The 21,679-nt window shown below is 37.2% G+C and overlaps 1 protein-coding gene across 1 annotated transcript; it reads left to right on the top strand.

Annotated features, from left to right (window-relative positions):
* The first annotated feature begins 8,453 nt into the window (after positions 1-8,453).
* On the top strand, positions 8,454-17,806 carry TBX22 (T-box transcription factor 22). Its single transcript, XM_087813607.1, has 9 exons — positions 8,454-8,903; positions 9,509-9,580; positions 9,620-9,731; positions 10,803-10,904; positions 12,260-12,434; positions 13,332-13,496; positions 13,851-13,915; positions 14,306-14,391; positions 16,533-17,806. The coding sequence occupies exons 1-9, from the start codon at positions 8,729-8,731 to the stop codon at positions 17,144-17,146; spliced, it is 1,566 nt and encodes a 521-aa protein (XP_087669733.1). The 5' UTR covers positions 8,454-8,728; the 3' UTR covers positions 17,147-17,806.
* Positions 17,807-21,679: the final 3,873 nt, after the last annotated feature.

Here is a 21,679-nt window from a genome sequence, read left to right as displayed (position 1 = left end):
GCAATCTGTTACCTACAAAGGAGCTCCCATAAGGCTGTCAACTGATTTTTCATCAGAAACTCTACAGGCCAGAAGGAAATGGCATGAAGTATTCAAGGTAATGCAAAACAAGGATCTGAAACCAAGACTACTCTATCCAGCAAGCCTATCATTCAAAAATGATGATGAAATAAAGAGTGTCCCAGACAAAAAAAGTCTAAAGGAGTTTATCACCACCAAACCAGTATTGCAGGAAATGTTAAAGGGACTGCTGTAATTAGAAGTAGAAATAGAGAGAGAAACATAGGCATAAAGAATTAAAATGGCAATGGATAAGCGTCTATTAATAATAACCTTAAATGTAAAATAAGTCTCTACAAGTTCAAGAAATTTGAAATCATGTCAAGCATCTGAGATCACAATGGCATGCAATTAGAAATCAACTACATTAAACACATTCAAAAACATTCAAACACATGAAGGCTAAATAGCATGTTATTAAACAATGAATGGGTTAACAATACGATCAAGAAAGAAATCAAAAACTTCCTGGAAACAAATAAAAATGAACACACAACTCAAAATCTATGGGACATAGCAAAAGCAGTCCTAAAAGGAAAGTTCATAGCACTGCAGGCCTACCTCAAAAAGCAAGAAAATTTTTTAGTAAACTATCTAATCCTACCACTTAAAGAATTAGAAAGCTCCCCTGTGAAGCCTTTGGGACCAGGGTTTTTGTAAGTTGGAAGTTTTTTTATTACTGTTTCAATTTCATCAGTTGTTATTAGCCTATTCAAGTTTTCTGATTCTTCCTGATTCAGTTTTACAGGATCTCACTCATATGTGGAATCTAATAAACAAAATAGACTGAGGAACAAAATAGATCTAGAGATATAGAAGCATGGAACACACTGATGAATCTCAGTGGGATGGCGGGGGTGGGAGAGTGGGTGGGGAGAGATTAATCAAAGAAATTATATGCATATATGCATAACCCATGAACACAGACAATAGTGTGGGGGGAGGCAAATGATGGGTGAAGGGGATGAATGGGGACAAAAAGGGGGGATATCTGTAATACTTTAAACGGTAAAGATAAATTTAGAAATAAATAAAATAGACTAGGACCAAAATCAGAATGGAAATCAATTGTGAAGATGATGCCAAGTGCTTCAGTATTTATTAAAATGCTAGCATAATGAACATCATAATCCAATTATTTTTCCAAGAGTCTCTGACAATATTGCCTTGAAAAAATTTAGCAATCACTTTCCATGACAAATATTTATACACACAATTTAAATGACTTTGGATTCACAATAATAAAATATAAAAGTAGATATGTATTCCAACTTTCTATCAATTTTTTTAGTATTGCCAGATGAGTCAAGTTTTAGACTAGGGGTACAAAGTCCAAAGTTTGAGAACTTGCAATTATTTAATTGCCTTCATTGAGATGGTTTAGTCAATCCCCTAACTGAGAAGTAACCAGAATGAGTTTCCTCCAGGGTGTATATCATGGTCCTATGGACCCAGTTTATTAAAGGCTGGCATTCACTTGTCAATACACATAACCATTGACTTTGATTTTCTTTCTTTCTTTCCTTCTCCTCCAGTAATTAAAACGTGATGAATTTAGATAGTGAATTCCTTGTTGTTTTCATTTGTTTCTTTTTTGTATTGTTCCTTGTGTACCTTTATTGCTTCATTACTATGGCCTGCCCTTTTGCCCCTTGGAAGTATTGATCAGGGCGTCCTAAATGTAGGAACATTAATTTCACTCAGGAGCAACTTTTTGTCTAGTAATGTTAATATATAAACCCTGGGAAAGAGGATAGTAGGTGAAAGTAGGCATAGCTTGACTTTGAAAAGCCCTTATCAAAAAGAGATCATTATGAAAATAGGTAAGGAAGTTTTTAACACTTTATTCACTTTCCCTGAACATGATGGAGTATGGTTCCAAAGTAAGGAAGGAAATGTATAACAAGGAGGAAATAAAAAGAAATTAAATGGGTGTAAGATTTGGAAGGCCCAGTCTATGGAGTTCAGGATTTCCTTTTTAGTGGCAGGATCTGCTTTTGTTGGGCTCATGGCTTAATCATGGCTTATTGGGCCCAAATTAGATAGAGCCAGAGAAAGGTGGCCCACTGATCTCAAGTTAGGTTTTTGCCTTGTGTTGATTGCATGCAGAGTCATTTGGTGAGAGTGTGGGGAAGGGTATAAAACAGGCCTTTACCTGGCTTTAGAAAGATACACTGATTATTCTTAAATACCATTTTTTCCAAAAATTCATTGATGGAATAAACTTGGTATATCCTTGTTTAAGTGATCTGTGTTGGTGGTATTTTGATAATTATCAGAATTATTTATTTAAAACTATCAAGTTTGTAGCCAGTTCTCAAATACTAGCCCACTTTCTTTGGGGCTGATCTATAAAGCATGTTTGAAGATAATTCTGGCTCTTATCCTCATTTTTTTTTTTTAAAGCAGTATAAAAGAAAATACAGAGAAAGGGAAGATTAAATGTGGGGGTAGTATACAAAATATATAAGGTATAAAATCCAAGTTAGAATGGCCCAACATTAAAATTCACATACCACAAACTCAACCTATTAAAAAATACTACTTCTTAGTAATCCTGATTCAGTCTTCAGTTAATATATGACTGTACATATCCCAGGGGAGCACCAGAGAGGTTACATTAGTAAGGACTAGGTTTTACTGAAGCTCATTATTTCAATGGGGAGTGTTTGAGGATGAAAAGATGCAGGATATATTTACAATTATTGATTACTTTCACTGTGCCAGGCAGTCAAAAACAGCTGAAAAGTGGACATGCAATACCTATTCTTGGAATTACCCAGGTCATTATAGAACAGGACCACATCTGGGCTAGTTCTCTTTATTATTTATTACTATTTTTAAACTCATTTACTCTGTCCAAAATTAGTAAAGGACAAAACAGTCCTCACAATTCTGGAAGCAAAGTTCCTAGATCCAAACATTTTTTAAAAATCCACCAGCCATAAGTTATGAATTGAATAGAGAAAATGGAAAAAGTAGATAAAATAGTTGCATGCCTTTGATATACTTCAGTAAGAATGAGAAATATAATGAACCCAAGAATAGTGAAATTATTAGCATAAGAAGGCCTTCATCATTTGAGAGCAGTATGAACACATGATTAAATTCAAATGAATAAATCTTCCTTCAGCTAATGTTTTGGCAAGCATAAGCATTTAGCTACCAATTGTCCCCATGAGAACACAATGAGCAAAGACAAGAATTTGTCTCCCTATTCTTTCTTCCCTAACTCTACTTAGGAATAAGGATTACAAAGTTTGACATGCATAACTCAGTTGCTAGATGCATTAAAGCACAGAACTGTTGAGTGATTATATTGAATTAAGCTAACCAGAAGTTGAAGGATTCAGTGTGAGAATTACTTTAATATTTTTTCAAGGTTTTTTATTTATTTATATTTTTAATTGAATTTATTGGGGTGATATTGGTTAATAAGATTATATAGGTTTCTGTAATAATGTCAATTATAAAAATAAAGTAAAAAAAGACAGCTAGAAATTGGTCAACTATATGGTGACAGAATATGATTTGACTTTGGATGGTAGGCACATAATGCAATATACAGGTCATGTATTATAGAATTACTTTTAATATTAATCTAGTCAGTTCTCTTAATTTCCTGGAGTTAGAAGAAAGCTGTATGTTAAGGGCCTGTAATTAATAAATTTTATCTACTTACTATAAGAAGAACATATATTACATTGGTAAAATACCAAAAATATATTTCCAAGTATCAAGTTGATAAAATCAGAATATGTATTCTATTAGATGTATTTCTCATGGACTTTTGAAACTCAAATGCAATATTTTGATTTAGTACACTACTTCTATTTATTAAAATAGATCTCAAATTTAAGAAAGGTGATTACTCTAAAGCCTTCTGAACTATTGAATCTGCTTTAAGATTTAACCAAAAGTTGGTGAAATTTCTTCCCCTTCTAGTGTCTGGCCACAAAGATTTATAGCTGTATAGTTAATATAAAGATCAAGACATTCTTTCATATGGTATATAAATGTTGAATAACTATATTGTACATGTGAAACTCATAATATTGTACTTCAACTATACTTTAATAAAAATAAAAAAATAAATTCTGTCATGTTTAAAATGTTAAAGATGAACACATTCGTGAAATTAACTTACATTTTCTCTTTAATGATAAAACAGCTGTGAGTGTTTACTTTGTTCTAGGCATTATGCTAAGTGGTATTTATATATTATTTTCCTAAATCCCCAGGTATGTGCACAAGCTTACAAAAACATACCCTATGATGAAGATATTAAATGTAAAAGCATAAAAGTTTAGAAGAAAGAAACTGAATGTAAAAAATAAAATAAAATTTTTAAAAGACTTGTGTAAATTCACTCAGAAAGTAGCAATTCGGAATTTGAATGAGGTCAGTCTGAATTCAAGGTCTGTTCTCCTACACTCTGTACTGCTTCAACCTTATTCATTTTTGTTAATTATCATATTCCTAGGAATTTGTATTGAAAGTAAAATTTACTTTCAGATTTTATGATTCTGGGATAGTCTATAGCACATAATTTCCCTACTCATAGAGCCAGTAGTGTTGAAGAAGGAGTGGAAGGAAGAGAAGAAGAAAAACTAGAAGAAAAGAAAGTGATCTTCCAAACTTTTATCAAGATGAGTGTATTTGTCAGGATTATTCTGTTTGCAAGTGATGGAAACTAAGCTGAAACTTACTTAAGTAAACAAAGAATTTATTTGTTCAAGTAACTTAGCCAGTTCAGCAAAGTTGAATTCAGGTACTAAAAAGGATGTTGTAAGGAAACTGACTCTGCATTTCATGACTATGCTTTCCTGGGGGTTCATTCCAGGTAGGCTTTTCACAAGTAATGTTAAAAATGATCATTAACAACTTATTTCGCCCTGCCGGGCATGGCTCAGTGGTTGAGCATTGACCTAGGATCCAGGAGATGGATTCCCAGTCAGGGCACATGCCCAGGTTGCAGGCTTGATCCCTAGTGGGGAGTGTGCAGGAGGCAGCCAATCAATGACCCTCTTATCATTGATGTTTCTCTCTCTCTCTCTTCCTCTCTCTGAAATCAATAAAGATATATTTTTTAAAAACTTATTTCATACTCACATTTTATAAGCTTTGAACTGTGCCAAAATATCCTGACCATGGGGAATGTGGATCAAGGGAGAGAAGGAAGAATAACAGTCTGAGGAACCAATCTTTATTATGAAGATGCTTATGCTTTGGCCAAAGTGCGGAACTAGGTATCTAATCAGTCTCAAAATGCCTTTATTTATACTTAATATGGACATATATTTGAAATATTTATTGATTTATTTTATTTCATCTATTTCATTCCTTCCTTTATAAATTAACAGTAGCAGTTGGAAGCCCTCCATATGAGTTTGACATCATCTCTTTAGTTAGTAAATACTGCAGAATAGAAGGGATATATTTTTTCTCCAGGCAGATTTAGTTCCTTTCATTCATAAGTTTTTCTTCAAATAGCCCATATTGTCTCTATAGAAAACTAGAGGGGCCATGAACCTTTGCCCTTAACAAGTCATAAATTTCTGAAAAGTGTAATATTTTCTGATATATTAGCTTAATTCTGAACATCTACTTTAATGCACATACAGTTCACCAAAAGCAATATTTTCAAGACAACCATGTTTTGTGTATGTGTTAATTTGTATACCTATTTATAGTGATTAATGAAATATTGGAATTTTTATTAGTGAGTTACAAATCTCTTCCCATTTCCTTAAAGCAGGTTCAGATTTTATTTTCAATAAGAAATCTAGTAAACCTTATATCCCTTAAGGCATATCTATGTCTTCTGTATCCCCATAGATATAAAATAGTTTTGATTTGTATTAACCACAAATTTTATATTTCCTACAAGTGATAAATTCTCTGTGTGTTCCCAGTAGTAACTTTTTTGTCAGTTCAAAAATCAACATTTTAATGTAAGGATTTTCCAATTGTCAAATTTTTCAAAAACAGCCCATTATAAAGAGGGTTCCTTATAATGTGGGTTCCTATGGGCCTCTCTATATGAGTTCCACATGGATTGAAGAATCACTTATAAAGGTTTATGGGTGTTTCTTGCTCAAACAAAGAGGCTTACAGCTGTGGAAAATGAATTGCTGGCATAAATATATGTCCCTCATACCCCAGTTTCTGAGACCCCAGTACTTCAGCAGCTGAACAGATTGAAAAGCTCATTCTGAAGTTTGAAATAATTTTTCTCTCAGATAAAGCATAACAGGAATAAATTATACCTTAGCCAAGTACACATGAGGGCTTGCTGAGCTCAATTTCTGCCAGTGATGTAATTAGGTAGTTACAGAAATGGGAATATAAAAGTTAGATTACAAAATAAAAAGTACTGGATGACTAAATTACATGTATGTAATAAATATTGAAGAAGTTCTCCTAAGAAAGGAACTTATATACCAAGGTATGCTATTTCCTTGATTTAAAAAATTACATTATATAGTAGTTTGAAATAGTATAGAAGACATTGCAACTAACATATTTTGCGTTATTTTTATGAAGCCTGGTTTTTAAAAAAACAAAGCCCTACCAAGCAAAGACTTCACTTGCTACACAAGGTAATTTCTTGCTTTTTGCAACTATATGAGCCAGGATTCAAAAGCAAGAAAATGGCTATATTAGGAGATATTAGTGCAAGCCCTACATTGTAATCATCACCTTAAATTTAACAAATGAACTCTTGAATTTTTTGTTTCTGAGCTGTGTCTTTTAGTTAAGAACATACAATGCATAAAAACATATCTTCTGAGTAAGAAGGGAGGGGTAAATGCATTAATAACCTCCCCCTCCCTTCAATGGCTGCAGAAAGCAAAATGCCCATGAAGGTGTAGCCAAAATCATAGCTAAACCTGGTTATTTTCCAGCCCAAGTGATTTGTACACTGGTCTTGCACAGTGAGCTTCACTCTGCACTTCTAGGGTATAGCGTCTTTCCCAGACCTGTATAGTGAACAGTGGATAACTGGTTATTGAACAAAACCCTTCAGCAGTATTCAAACTGTAATTAACCCTTTGCCATACTACCTGAATACATGAGATACTTCAAGTCATACCTGGTTGCTTGAAAATCTCCTTCACATAGACTAGCTGCACACTCCCCCTCTTCACTAGCACCACATTTATCACTGCACACTTGTACTTAAGAAGCTGAAAATGAAAAGGTCATAAAAAGTTTTTACTGTGAAACTCCAGTACTGAAATACTATCAGTACATCCAAATTCCATCCTATTTTAAAAGAGCTGGATTGACTTGAAATGTCCTTTGAACAAATGTGTCAGAGAACAGAAGGAATTTTCTGAAAAGGTGCAAATGTCATTACTTAGGATGCAACCTGCAACAGTCCAAGGGTGCCTGGCTTCTTATTTTTGATGAAAAGTGGATGACAAAATTCCACACACACAGGCAGAATCTTACATCTGCATGCCTAAACATGCTCCTTTGAAGTGGTAGACAAGTCCCTTCCTGACACAAAGAAGGTGGCTTTATCTAATTTAAAGAAAAGTAAAACCCAGCCCAGGAAGATATTACAGGCAATGCTGGAATCAATTATTTGAACCCGACATTTTGAAGTGTCTCATCTTTGGGAACAAAATTCCCATTGGTGCTCTGCTGGTGGCCCTGAAGTCTTTAAGCTGTGTTTGCTAATTAAGTCATATGAGAAAGAAGAGGCTGTGAGTGAGAATGCTGGATTTCTGTACAGGCAGGACTTGAGGAACTCAAATTATCTGATTATTGACAATAGGCATCTGGGAGCCTCCCGCCTGCCCCTTGTCTCCCCACCTGGATAGAAAGGACAGACTAGCATGCTGCCCACCCAGTTTGAGATCCAAACTGAAAAACAAACATCACTGGAAAGCTTGCGCTCCTCTATGGTTTCTTCAGTGCACTCACTGGAGAACAAAAGATGCTGGTACACTTCTCTGGATTTGGTTAAATATTTTCACTTTTGTTGGAAAACTGGCCCCTTGTGGGCAATTATTTCGCATGCCTTTGAGTTTCACAATTTAATGTAAAACAGTAACTTTGTGTATCCCACCTTCCCACTATCCTGAGCTCCTTTCCAGCCAACCCCTTAAACTCACTTCATCCCTGCTCCCTGTCAGACTCTAAAGTGTCACTCAGGGTGGATTTTTTGTGTTCCAATAGTTTCTAAAACAAACAGTGGAGGTATTCACTCAGTTGGATGCAACAGTATCTCCCAATCTGAGTTGCCTGAGCCACCATTGGCGGCAGGTCAGTTCCCTAAGACGCCCTCGCTTGCCAATCCCTGCGCTCTGCCACGTCCTGGAATCAGGGAGTTAAGGACTGGTGGTCCGCACATGTCCATTGGCAGGGAGGAGACTGTAGAGGGAAAGGGAACTAGACTCCAAAGGACTTTGACTCCAGTTTGATCTTCTTTTCCTTTCATCCTATTCAAAGAGCAATATATACGTATATATAAAATTTTACACACACGCACACACACACGTTTTCTTTGGATATTGATCTAGAAATTGTTTTTCTGATTTGCGGATTATTTTCGCTTTCTCTCTTTCTTTAGTCCTCTGCACTTTCCCTCCCTCTCCTCCCTAAACCAGCTCAGGTTGAAACTTTGCAGTGCACATTCCTTTCGCCGCCTCCAGGGATGGCTCTGAGCTCTCGGGCGCACGCTTTCTCCGTGGAAGCCTTGGTGGGGAGACCGAGCAAAAGAAAACTGCAAGACCCAAGAGAGGAGGTGCAGCCTGAGCTGCATGAGAAAGAGGGCGGAAGGGAGGAGGAGAGAAAGAGCCGCGCCGCAGAGAAGAAGAGCAAGCAGCCGGGTAAGTACCCCTGCCTCACCCCAAAGCTCTGAGCTGGCTCCTCGCGCTTGCTGGATCTGAAAGTCCCAGCTTAAACTAGGACTGTGCAGAAGGGAGGCTAGTATTCCCCTTGGACGTCCTGGCCCAGCCAGATGGCCAGTATCAGGGCCCGCTGGGAAACCTCGTCCATTTGGCTGTAAGGGAAGTTTCAGAGCCTCCAAGTTCAGCCTGTAATTTTTTGGTTCATTTAAGGTGAACGGGAAGGTCCCCACATGTTTGTGGAGAAGTGAGACTCTCCAACCTCCCTGAAGCCCTGAGAGCGGTAGGGTGGCTGTTTCTCAGGGTAGGACGCAGGATACACACCCAAACGCCAAGGACAATAAGCCTCGGGGACCAAAAATTTCCGAAAGAGTAAGGATGGGCAAATCTGAAGAAGGACCATGCCTTTAACAGAGCGTGTCGTGGACCCATTTATCTCCTTCGGAGTGTTGTTGGGAACTTGGGGATCAGCCTTCAAAGTTCTGGGGGAAGACACAAGGTGGGTCTGCTCCGAGACAGGCATTAGCGAGAAGGGAGCGTGCGAACCACGAAGCTCTCTCAAAAACTCTAAGCGTCTCTGTATTCAGCAGAAAAGGGACCCAAGACCGAGCCCTCAGCAACTTTCTCAAGCTGTGGAGGCTCTGGAGGCGGCGGCGGCGGCGGCGGCGGCGGCGGCGGCGGCGGCGGCGGCCTCAAAGACAGTGAAAATCTGGAAGAAGAAGATGCTATCCAAGTGGAGCTTCAAGGATCCGAGCTGTGGAACAGATTCCATGCCATTGGGACTGAGATGATTATTACCAAGGCTGGCAGGTTCGGGTCCACCCAAGCTGTTTAAAGGCCACACACAGTAGGCCCGTATTGTACCGCTCTTATAAGAAGTGATGCCTCCAGTTTTGCGCTCTAACACCCATTTCTCCCTCCCCCCACCCCCAGGTCTCCACCCCTACAGGCATTAGAAAGCCACTGCCTCTCAACTGACCAGGCTAAGATGTGTCTGGCCCATGTTAATGGCTCTGTGTTTCTTTTTTTTTTTTTTTTAAATATACCTTTGTTGATTTCAGAGAGAGGAAGGAAGAGGGAGAGAGAGAGACAGAAACATGAATAAGAGAGTTGTCATTGATCGGCTGCTCCCGAGAGAGGATCAAGCTAAAACCCGGGCATGTGCTCTGACAGGGAATCGAACTACGATCTCCTTGATCTTAGGTCGATGCTCAACTGCTGAGCCACTCCCAGCTGGGCTTTGTGTTTCTTTTCTGTACACTGGGACCCCAAGAACTCATTCTCCTGGTGTGATATATGACAAAAATTAGACCTGCCAAGGTAGGTACCAGATTCCAACCCCACATCTTAAGGTGTCACCAGGGCACTCCATTAAAGCCTCACAGTTATCAGAGGACAATATCCCGCCTAGAAACTTCCCAAAACACCATCCCTAGCCCAGGCCAGTTAGAGGTGCTTTCCTGCTTTGACCTTCTGCTGTGAGGCAACATTTCAGGGGCAGCTAGGCAACTTTGTGTGTATCAATCCTCCTAATTTCAGTCTTTCTCAAATCTGCCTCGCAAAAAGTTCCACTGAAAACTTGAGAAAGGAGCATAGTTATTTCTCTCTTACTTTCTCTTCTATAGCTTTTTTATGGTGGCAGTGGGGAGTGGGGTGAAAAAAGCCTTGCTTTAAGGATATTCTCTTCCAGTCAGAAATTCTGAACTTATTCAATCAAGTATATAACCAACAGTCTTTCTTCATGTAACAAATGTTATTCCCTAAACCTGTCCTAGAATGGGAAGAGTATTGTGAATTCCTTCACTTCTCATTTGACCCCAACCCTCCCATGCTTGAAATGTCTTTAAATGCACCCGGTCAGTCACTATTTCTCTTCCACAGGCGGATGTTCCCCTCTGTTCGGGTCAAGGTGAAAGGGCTGGACCCAGGGAAGCAGTACTATGTGGCCATGGATGTGGTGCCCATGGATTCTAAACGCTATAGGTAACCAAGCCCAAAGGAGGGTACCACAGGCTCAGTCTGAGAATAAGGATTCTGGTCTTTGGAACCTGAAAGTGCTATTTTGAAAACTCTACTATAGGTAGGGGAAGTGGGATTGCTTTCTTGTGGGTTTTAGAAGTCTACTTTTCTTTCTCAAACCAGAGTTCAGACTGTTTCCTCCTTTTTCCTCTCCTTCCTGGAAAGAGCTGCCATTTGGTGCTTCAGTGTCTCCCAAACCTCTAGTCTACCCCCCGCTCTGGCCTTGACTGTGCAAACTGCAGAAGGTATGGGCTCAGATGTCTGTTTGATGGAATTTGGGGGAGAAATGCTTGAGATTCTGGGTCCATACTGGGCTATGAATTGTGGTACTTTGGCAGCAGGTCCTGGAACGATGCCCTGATTTGCCGTCCAACGCTAGCCTAGCAGTTATTGCACTTAGGTCCATCTTTTCTTTCTTAGCCTCTTTCCTGAGGCAGCAGTCAGGTTGCAGAGAGTACAAGAAAACTTTCCTCTTGCTGTAAGCACTCTACTTAGGGCTGGCTAAAAGTGTCCAGAATTAACAGAAAACCAAAAAGCCGGAAGTGCAGGTCTGGAGCACTTTGGTTCAGGAGCTATGGGGGTTGTGCGGGAGCCACTGCACTCTGGCTGTGAGCTGAGAGCTGTGAACTTTCTATTGAAGTGGGTTTCTAGCCTTTCTAGGAGACAGCTTGCATCATGCCCAGGGCTGGATTTGAAGGTCAATGAGAAGGTGCAACTCAAGAACCAGCTGGAACCAAAACCTGGAAATTGCGGAACAAGCTATTTGCCTCTTGTTTGAGCTGTCTTGAGAATGCTGAGAACAACTGAGCGGTTGAAAATGGAAATAGTATAAAAATAAGCCCAGAGGCCACATGGGGCAGATACTTTGGGATATTCTGATGTGAAGCCTTGTTGGCAAAAGGCTTCCATGATGACTCTTGGCTGTGAACTGGACAGACACCTTCGTCACCCCCTCTGCTTCTTCCCTAACACTTGTGGCCCAAAGCGTGAGAATTTTTCTAGTGTCTCTATGCAGTAAAATGGGTTAGATCAATTTCTGTTGTGGTTTCTGAGAGGAAATACAAACCAGACTCTAAAATCCCATGACATCATACTTGTCCTGGCACTTTATTGCATTTGAATGGCATATGCTTACATGCAGTTTGCTTTCTGTCCCTGAATGATCTTTGGAAATAAAGTTAGATACTCTACTAGTTTCCTTTGGGATTAGCTGGCAAACTTTGGCTGAGGCCATTTGGAATAGATCTTGACTGCCTTCTTCCCATGCCCCTGGCTTTGGCTGGCTGCACCTAAAGTTACATTTTGAGCGCCTTTTTCAGGTATGTGTATCACAGCTCTCAGTGGATGGTAGCCAGGAATACAGACCACTCCTACATCACTCCCAGGTTCTATGTTCACCCGGATTCACCCTGCTCTGGAGAGACCTGGATGAAGCAGATCATCAGCTTTGATCGCGTGAAACTAACCAACAATGAAATGGATGACAAAGGTCAGGTAAGTGTGCAATCCTTTGCCCTAAGGAAGGAAAGGAGATGCTAGGACATCAGCGGGCAGGTTGTCCTTTATATGCCAAGGAGGCTTCTTCTAGATGTAGTTGTGGCCTTTAAGAATTGTTCAAGCTCTGGTACTATAATGAACATAGCTCTTATAACCTTTGGTGGCTGAGGCTGAGAGTGCTAGGGGTTGGAAATGGTGAGCTAAAGGAGTGTGAGGATCAAATGACACTTGTTTAAGACTAGATACCTGTACTGGGAGAGTGAAAGGGAATGTTTCAAAGAGCTTTCTGGCACCTCAGCCACCCAGGCAATCACTGTGGGCTCTGATTGCCTTCCAGTAGATGGGCACCTTCAGCATAGCATGGTGTGTTAGAAATCTCCTCTCCAACCACCCCCATGGATGGCGTTTTTAAGCCATCTCCATCTTGAGCTTTTGCTCAGTTGCACCCCTTCCCCTTCTTTGCCCAGTCTGGCCTTATGACAGCCACACAAGGAAACAGGCAATCTCCAGAAATTAAGAGGTTGGGAATGTCAGGTGCTTTCCTACTAGTTACCATTAGCTCAAGGAATTTATGGCAGGGAGCAGTGGTGGCCCCCAGTGACACTTAGATACATCATGTGGTTACCCACATTTGGAAGTAAGAAAAAGCTCCATCTGGAAATGGAATCACTGCTGCCTGGTGCTGGTCTGATGTCTTGGGCCAGAAACCCCTTAGCCCTGAGGGCCTCTGCCTGGAGCAAAATGACACAGAAAAGTCTTTGTGTGTGGTTAGCCTAGCTTTTCTGGTTTAGCTTTACTTTTGTGTGTAGGCAGGTTGGGGTTGCTGAAGAGAGGAGGACAGTATTGTGGAAGGGAAGCCAATTTCTAGGCAGCATTTGATCATTTCTCCTCCAGATCATTCTGCAGTCCATGCACAAGTACAAGCCCCGTGTGCATGTGATGGAGCAGGACAGCAGAGTCAACCTGTCCCGGATTCAGTCCCTGCCCAGTGAAGGGGTTAAAACATTCTCCTTTAAAGAAACGGAGTTCACCACGGTAACAGCTTACCAAAACCAGCAGGTAAAGCAGTGGTGGCCCCAGAGGGACTTGTGGAATAGAGGCAAGTTGCACTGCTTGGATTTAATTTCCTTGATTAAATAAAACAACAACAACATAGTCTTACTGCATTTTTACCAAGGCAAGTTTGATTGTGAATTGTGTGGATCTTCTGATTAAGAAAGGAAGAAAACAATGTGCCAGAAGAGAAAGAAGATAACCATTCTAAAGTTGACTTAGAAATATGCTTGCATTTATTTAATATGCCTAAGTACATGTTGAAAAATGTTTTGTGGTTGTTGTAACCATTAAAAGCAATGGTAATAGTATTATTACTAAGGCAGTGACTTTATCTTTCTCTCTCTTTTGAATCCATAGATTACCAAACTGAAAATAGACAGGAATCCTTTTGCTAAGGGATTTAGAGATCCTGGAAGAAACAAGTAAGCAACATAACAATCACATCTAATACTTATATAGCCCTTTTCACAAGTATTACAGAAAAGTGTGAGTCAGAGACACAGAGGCCCTAAATTTTGTAGCTACTAGACAGTAGGAAATGGACCTAGATTTTTTGTCTCCAAAACTTTGCCTCCTCCCACTCTCTCCCGAATCCATTTTTAAGATATTGCTTATTCTAGCTTCACGTATTTTATTCTAGTTTTTTATTCAGGAATAATTACTTGGGATTGTATTTATAAGCTTAGCTATAAAAGAATGATATTTCAGATATTCACTCCTCAAAACTATAACAAATAACTCAAAAGTTTACATAAACCATTCTTTTCAGGAATAGCATTCTGGACTTGCTGAAGGTTGAATCTCTTTTCCAGGGGTATATTGGAAGGGATTTTAGAGACCTACCCATGGAAGCCTTCTGTCCCTCTGGATTTTAAAACTTTTGGTACAGACACACAAAGTAAGAAAAGTTTTATTAATATTTATTTTTAAATGTTAATGAAATAGCTACAGACAAAGCCTATATACCAAATATTACACAAGGGAATAAGTACATGCTGGAAAATGTGTGTTTACAAGAAAGTGGGTATATATTTATCTTGATGTGGAGGTAAGAGGCAAAAAGGGAAAGGAAATGGCATGAAGGAAACGAACAGAGACATGGTAATGGTGGATTTATTGATTTCTGTCTTCTTGAGTTATAGTGCATCCTGAGATCTCCAGATCTCACCTAGATTCTTTAGCATCTTACTATTCATATTCTTTAGGATCTGCCTGTGGTGTATTTGTGGACTTATTTCCAAATATGTTAGATATTGAAGTAAATACTTTGTGTTTTACGAGAAACATTTAGCACATGTTAAAATGGCTTGCATTAAATTAAATTAATTAAAATTTTTTACCATGCTTAGCTCTACTTTTTCTTTTGTTGTAAGTAGGAAAAATAAATGTTAAAACAATACTAAACCATCACAATGAGCTTAATTACCACAAGCATTTAAAATATTTGTAATGTATTTGTTCTCAGGTAGGACATTACATGACTAAATAATAATCAGAATTAGGCAATGCAGGCTTTCTCGTGGAAGAATGTATACCTTCATTTGCTCTGATACTTAACAATATATAGAAGAGTTTATCTGAAAGCAACAAGGAGTTATTTTACCCCTTTTGTCTTTACTCCATTAAAATTGTTTGGTTTTGAATATCAACTCAAGGTTTCTCAAGGTTACTATTACCTTGAGAAAATAATCAATATTACAGTTAGGTTGAGTTTTATTCAATACCATAACAACCAATTGAAATATGAAGAGATGAATTCTAATCATTTGGTAAAATATTTCACTGGATTGACTATATTAATTTGGTCTGGAGGATTGCATAGAAAAATATTTTATATTTGATATTAAGACTTTAATAGCATCGAGGCAGCATGTTTTTAAAAGATCCAAGTCAACACAAATGCACAAATAAAGAAAAAAGCTAAAGAGAATTAATTGATAATTGCAAATACACATTTTCTTAATTATTTAAGATGTCCAGAATGCTTTCAAATTGCAAATAAAACGGGTACCAATTTTTAAAAATAATTTTGAATGTTATAAAAGATATTTGCTACCCTGTTAATAAAGGATTAGCCTATGCCCATGTACACAAAATAGAAAAACAACAGCAACACACACACACACACACACACACACAAACTTGATCAAGTTCAGTCAATAGCAAACCTTTTCAATTTAAACACTCACAAAAATAAGATGTAGAGTCTAGATGTTCATGGACCTTATTTTTATCCCTAACTTTAGTAGATGCTAGGCAACTATAAAAGATCACCTGGCAACATTGATATGAATATTTTCACTTTTATCTCAATATTTTTTAAACTGCAAAATCATCTTTAACTATTGATATAGTGCACCATGGAAGTGTCTCTTTTCATATAAGAAGAAAAATCTAATGCATTTAAATATATTTTATTTATTTATTCTTATTGAATTTATTGGGGTGACATTGGTTAATAAAATTATATGGGATTCAAGTGTACAAGACTATAATACATCATCTGTATATTGTATTGTTTTACTTTGTAAAGATTACTTTCATGTGCACTGATTTTTTTTTTATCAGACTGTAGCTTTCTATAGAATTCCAAACAACCAATTTGTTCAATGTAATCAAGAGGGAGGGGGTTTGGGGGATTGGATGAAAGAAGGTGAAGGGATTAAGCAGAATATATATACATATATTTTTTAAAGTTGAAAATAAAAATACTAGTTTATATTTGTAAGATATAATTGGCTCTTGGTCATATTTTATAATTCACTGGATAAATGTTGCTCAAGTGCCTAGCATTGTTCTTGAGCATAGTGAATACTTAATACATGAAACATAATAGTAGTGTTAAAAGTAATGATGGTAGTAGTAGAGATACCATATTCAACTTTGGTCACAGGAATAAGCATGTTCTTCCCCAAACAAGTTAAAAAAAACATGCCAGAAAAGCTAATCTAAGAATGAAGCAGCAATAGTTATGGACATGATTACTGATTCCATAGAAACATCAAGTTCATTGTTCATTGACTGAATTGTCATTCACAGGTGGAAGCGGTGGCTCATCTCCAGTGACCTCTAGTGGAGGGGCTCCCTCTCCTTTGAACTCCTTGCTTTCTCCACCTTGTTCCCCACCTACATTTCACTTACCTACAAGTTCCCTTGGAACGTCTTGTCTGGAGGTGTACCTGCACAGTATCAACCTGCCCCTTTGCTACAAGATTTGTCCAACTAATTTTTGGCGACAGCAGCCTCTTTTCTTGACTGCTGCAGGAAATTTAGCAAGCAGTAGCAGTTCACAATCTTTAAATCCACTCATGATGGAAGTTCCCATGTCATCTTCCTTGGGGGTTGCCAATTCAAAAAATGGTTCATCCACAGACTTTAATGGGCAGTGTCTACAAGAATCTAATTCTTCCAATCAAATGTTGTATGGAGTACAGGCACCTGGAAACATTTTATCACCAAACCTCATTGCTCAGGAAACAGTTGATTGCTCTTTCCATCCTTCCTTTGGCTTTTATAGGTACAACTTTGCTGTACCATCTAGACTGGTAAATGCTTCCAACCGTCTCAAAATGAATGACAACACTCAAGTTTCTTTTAGAGAAGGCAAATGCAATCGCGCTCATTGGTACCCAACCATTAATCACTGTCTTTAATGAAATAGTCATATTACTAAAATAATTATATGTAAGCATATAGTTTTTCCTTTGTATCCAAAGAACACTCAAGAGCTATTAGGCTTTAAAAACTTCATTATCAGAGAGTATTTCTCTGTTATGCATTTAAAATGCCTTATTAAATGTTCATGAGAAGTTATATTCATTTTTGACCTATGCCAAATATGACCTATAACAATCTCTGATTACAGTGGCTTTGGGCCTCAAAATAAAATACTCAATAAATGTTACTTGATGAGATAGACTACCAATGAAAATTGACTCCAGTTGATTAAGTCTCTAATTATAGTGAAGCCAGTGTACCATGCCAACTGCTATTACACATTGGCAATGACCAAAAGAAGATGGACTTAATTCCTGTGAAAGCAGTGAAACAATTTCATATCTATCTATGAATATTGCTTTCATTGTAATTATCTTTCTAGTAATTGTAGGAGAAAATTTCATTGTTCATTTGCTTTGTGCTTTTATACTTTAGTATATCTGTATTATATACAATAATAACTGATAAAGGGGCTACTAATATCAATTTTAAGGTTCAAGTAAGGACACAAACTTTCAAATATTAATCTTTGCAGACTAAATACCATTTAATCCTGAAGGGAAATGAAGATGAAATGAAATGCAAAATATTCTAAATAAATTAAATCTTTTATTTCGTTTTATTTTTGAATCATTCCTAGGTGAAACTTGTTTACTTATTCCTTTAACAAACCTGGTATTTTATACACAGTTCACAAACGCTAATTATTGTAGTTATCCAAAAAGACTATGAAATTGGAATTTGAATGGGAAGAATATATTTGAGTCCATAAATATGAAAATATCATTACATTAGTACAATTTAATTCCACTCTTGTGCAACAATCACAGTAAATTAGACTAGGGAAAAGTAGCATAAACAAGACTTTATTTTAAACTAAAATGTTTATGAAGTTGAAAAGTTTCTTTTCACTTGGTCCTAAATTGTTTGTAGAATCTCATCTATAGCTCGGCTGGCATGGCTCAGTGGTTGAGCATCAACTTATGAACCAGGAGGTCAAGGTTCGATTCCCGGTCAGGGCACATGCCCCTGTTTCGAGCTTGATTCCCGTTAGGGGGCGTGCAGAGGGCAGCCAATCAATGACTCTCATCATTGATGTTTCTATCTCTCTCTCCCTCTTGCTTCCTCTCTCTGAAATTATTTTTAAAAAACATATTTTATATATATATGTAGATCTCATCTATATATAACTTGTACATCTTTAAAATGAATCAGATTTTAATTTTTATGCTACTTGCCTTACCATTTATTAACCAAAGTCCCTTCATATCACAATGGCATGACTTAACTTTTGACAAACTAACAAAACTTTTAAACTGCTTTTTCTAACTTTTCCAAAACATATTAAGAAGAACATATCATTATTTATTTTGTTCAAAAGGGTTGTTTCCTGTTAAATGTGCCTCATATATATATGTGTCCAGTATACGCATTTAAAGTATTTGCCCCTTCATTTCTGAGAGTAGGGATAGAACAGCATATGGTTACACTCAAACTGAGCATTCTAGTAAAGATGAAATATTATTTTGGCCCAAAATAATTAGGTATCTGTTATAAAAATCTGAAGCAGAATACCTGTACTACCCAGGTTTAGCAAATCAGGGATTAAAGCAGCAAGTACTTATTACTTTCTACTCTAAAGTGGGTAAATTGTAAGCTAACATTTACTACTAAAATAACTTTTGATTTTTTAAAACAGCAAAGCCCATGCTATATGATAATGAAACTTATTCTGATGCTTACATGGTAGATACTCAGTAATTAACAACATAAAGTATTTAACTGAAAAATCCAGAAAATCTCTAAGTTATTTTCCAAATGATAATATTTAAGAGAAGGAATTAATTTTACAGTTGCTCTACTACATGTACCCCATGCTCTATATTTCAGATAATTATGATATATGTTACCCATATAAAATTGATAATAGAGAACTACATTGGTAAAGGTAATTAATATAAAGGAGTAATATAAAGGAGTAAAAGTTAAAATGCTAAAATCTAGCCATCTTTTTAAAGGTTTTTTATATAATGTTAATAAATTGTCATTTCATACTTTTAATTGAAGAAATAACCAAGAGGAAGCCTGAATAGAAAATCAGACTTGAAAGAGACCTCCAAAGTCCAGTAGGCAACCCCCTACTTTCTGAGCAAGTTACTCATCTGCAGAAAGCTTCTAACAGTTCTAATTCAATTACAATTAATATTTTATATAGTTACCATTTCATATTCAATGAATCCTTGCTTCCTAATAAGATGGTGCAAAACTTGAGTAACTTGGTAAACTGAGGCTATGGTCATGGAATAAAAACCAAAATGGTATGGAATTCTATTAATTTCAACTGAATCGACTAAATAGTAGGCTTGCCTTAAAAACCTACAAAAATAAAAAATCATTTTAGTTAGATGAGGTGTGAAATAGCAAATGAATGTTGTCAAATGATACTTAATAGACCCCCAAGTTTAATAAGTAAAACTGCTATTTCCATTTGGTTTGACTATACATACACATTTACCCTTTGCCCTTTTTAAAACAAAATATCTTAATTGGTGATTAGGATTATAAAATTTGATTCTTAACCTTACCTTGTTATATAACTTACCCTAAATAAATCAAGAGAAAACAAACTTTCATCAACTGTGTAAAATTTCTACATTGAGTCAGGAAATAATTGAATTTATTATTGGGCAACCACCAGTCAAGCTCAGAACTGTACTTAGATTCCTTTGTCAGGAAGGTCCTATTTTGTGGAACAAACTGAAATCAAAGGTTTGATTTCCAGTGTGAACCTCATTGAAGAGCACATGTCTAAGAGAAAAATATTCATTAACTTAAATGACCAAAATATAACTTTAAGTAACATAACTAAGAACATCAAAATGATTATTTCTTTTCACTAAACAAAGGGGTTAAGCATCTGGACATTACATTTATACACACACACACACACACACACACACACATATATATAATATATTTTTAAATTTATTTTTATGTTGAAAGAATTACAGATGTCCACATTTTTACTCCATTGGCCCCTTATAACAGGCACCCACCCCCACATCCCAGGCCTTCACCACACTATATTCTATGCACATAGGCTACACATATCTGAATATACTTGCTTTGGTTACTCTCTCCCCCTCCCATCCACCACCTCCACATTCCCTCTCAGATATATCAGTTTGTTCCATGCATCCATGCATCTGGACCTATTTTGTTCATTGGGTTATTTTGTTCATATAACTGAAATCATGTAATCTTTTTCTTTTTCTGACTGACTTATTTCACTTAGCATAATATTCTCCAGGTCCATCCCTGCTCTCCAAGAGAATAAGAGAGCCTTTTATTTTACAGCTGCATAGTATTCCATTGTGTAAATGTACCACAGCTTTTATATCCACTCATTTACTGATGGGCACATGGGCTGTTTCCAGATCTTAGCTATTGTAAATAACACTGCTATTAACCTAGGGTGCATATATTCTTTCTGATTGGTGTTTCAGGATTCATAGGATATACTCCCAGAAGTGGGATCACTGGGTCAAAGGGCAGTTCAATTTGAATTTTTTGAGGAAATTCCACTCTGTTTTCCACAGTGACTGAACCAGCATGCATTCACACCATCAGTGCACTAGGGTTCCTTTTTCTCCACATTCTCACCAGCACATGTCATTTGTTGATTTGATAGCAGCCATTCTGACAGGTGTGAAGTGATACTTCATTGTAGTTTTAATTTGCATCTCTCTGATGATTAGCAACATTGAGGATGTTTCATATGTCTCTTAGCCATCTGTATGTCCTTTCTGGAGAAGTGTCTATTTTATTCAATTCCTTTGCCCATTTGTTAATTGAATTGTTTGCCTTCCTCCTGTTGAGTTGTATGAATTCTTTGTACACTTTGGAAATTAGCCCCTTATCAGATTCATCCTTGGCAAATATGTTCTCCCATACTGTGGGGTTCCTTTGTATTTTGAGGATGAATTCATTGTTGTGCAGAAACTTTTTAGTTTAATGTAGTCCTATTTGTTTAATTTTTTCCTTTGTTTCTCTTGCCCTAGGAGATGTATTGGTAAAAATTCCACTACATGGGATTTCTGTGACTTTACTGCCTATGTTTTCATCCACGTTTTTTTGGTTTTGTGACTTACTTTTAAGTCTTTAATCCAGTTTGAATTTATTCTTATGTATGGAATAAGTTGGTGGTCTAGTTTCATTTTTTTGCATGTATCTGTCCAATATTCCCAACATTTATTAGAGGGACTATTTTTACTCCATAGTACTTTCTTGCCTCCTTGTCAAATATTAATTGACCATAATGGAGCAGATCTATTCCTGGGGTCTCTGTCCTGTTCCATTGATCTATATGCCTGCTTTTTTTTGCCAGAACCAGGCTGTTTTGATTATAATGGCTTTGTATTATAGTTTGACATTTGGTATTGTGATACCTCCAACGTTGTTCTTATTTC

The sequence above is a fragment of the Miniopterus natalensis genome, chromosome X (genome assembly GCF_054644295.1).
Source record: "Miniopterus natalensis isolate mMinNat1 chromosome X, mMinNat1.hap1, whole genome shotgun sequence".
Taxonomy (NCBI): domain Eukaryota; kingdom Metazoa; phylum Chordata; class Mammalia; order Chiroptera; family Miniopteridae; genus Miniopterus; species Miniopterus natalensis.
The sequence above is the reverse complement of the archived record's forward strand: the minus strand, read 5'-3'. Positions and strand labels throughout refer to the sequence as shown.

Bases quoted from the DNA above. Each gene is read 5' to 3' on its own strand.
- TBX22 (XM_087813607.1), top strand. From the start codon at position 8,729: ATGGCTCTGAGCTCTCGGGCGCACGCTTTCTCCGTGGAAGCCTTGGTG. The intron at 13,916-14,305 runs GTAAGCAACATA...TCTCTTTTCCAG, and splicing joins AGAGATCCTGGAAGAAACAA to GGGTATATTGGAAGGGATTT. The intron at 14,392-16,532 runs GTAAGAAAAGTT...TGTCATTCACAG, and splicing joins TTTTGGTACAGACACACAAA to GTGGAAGCGGTGGCTCATCT.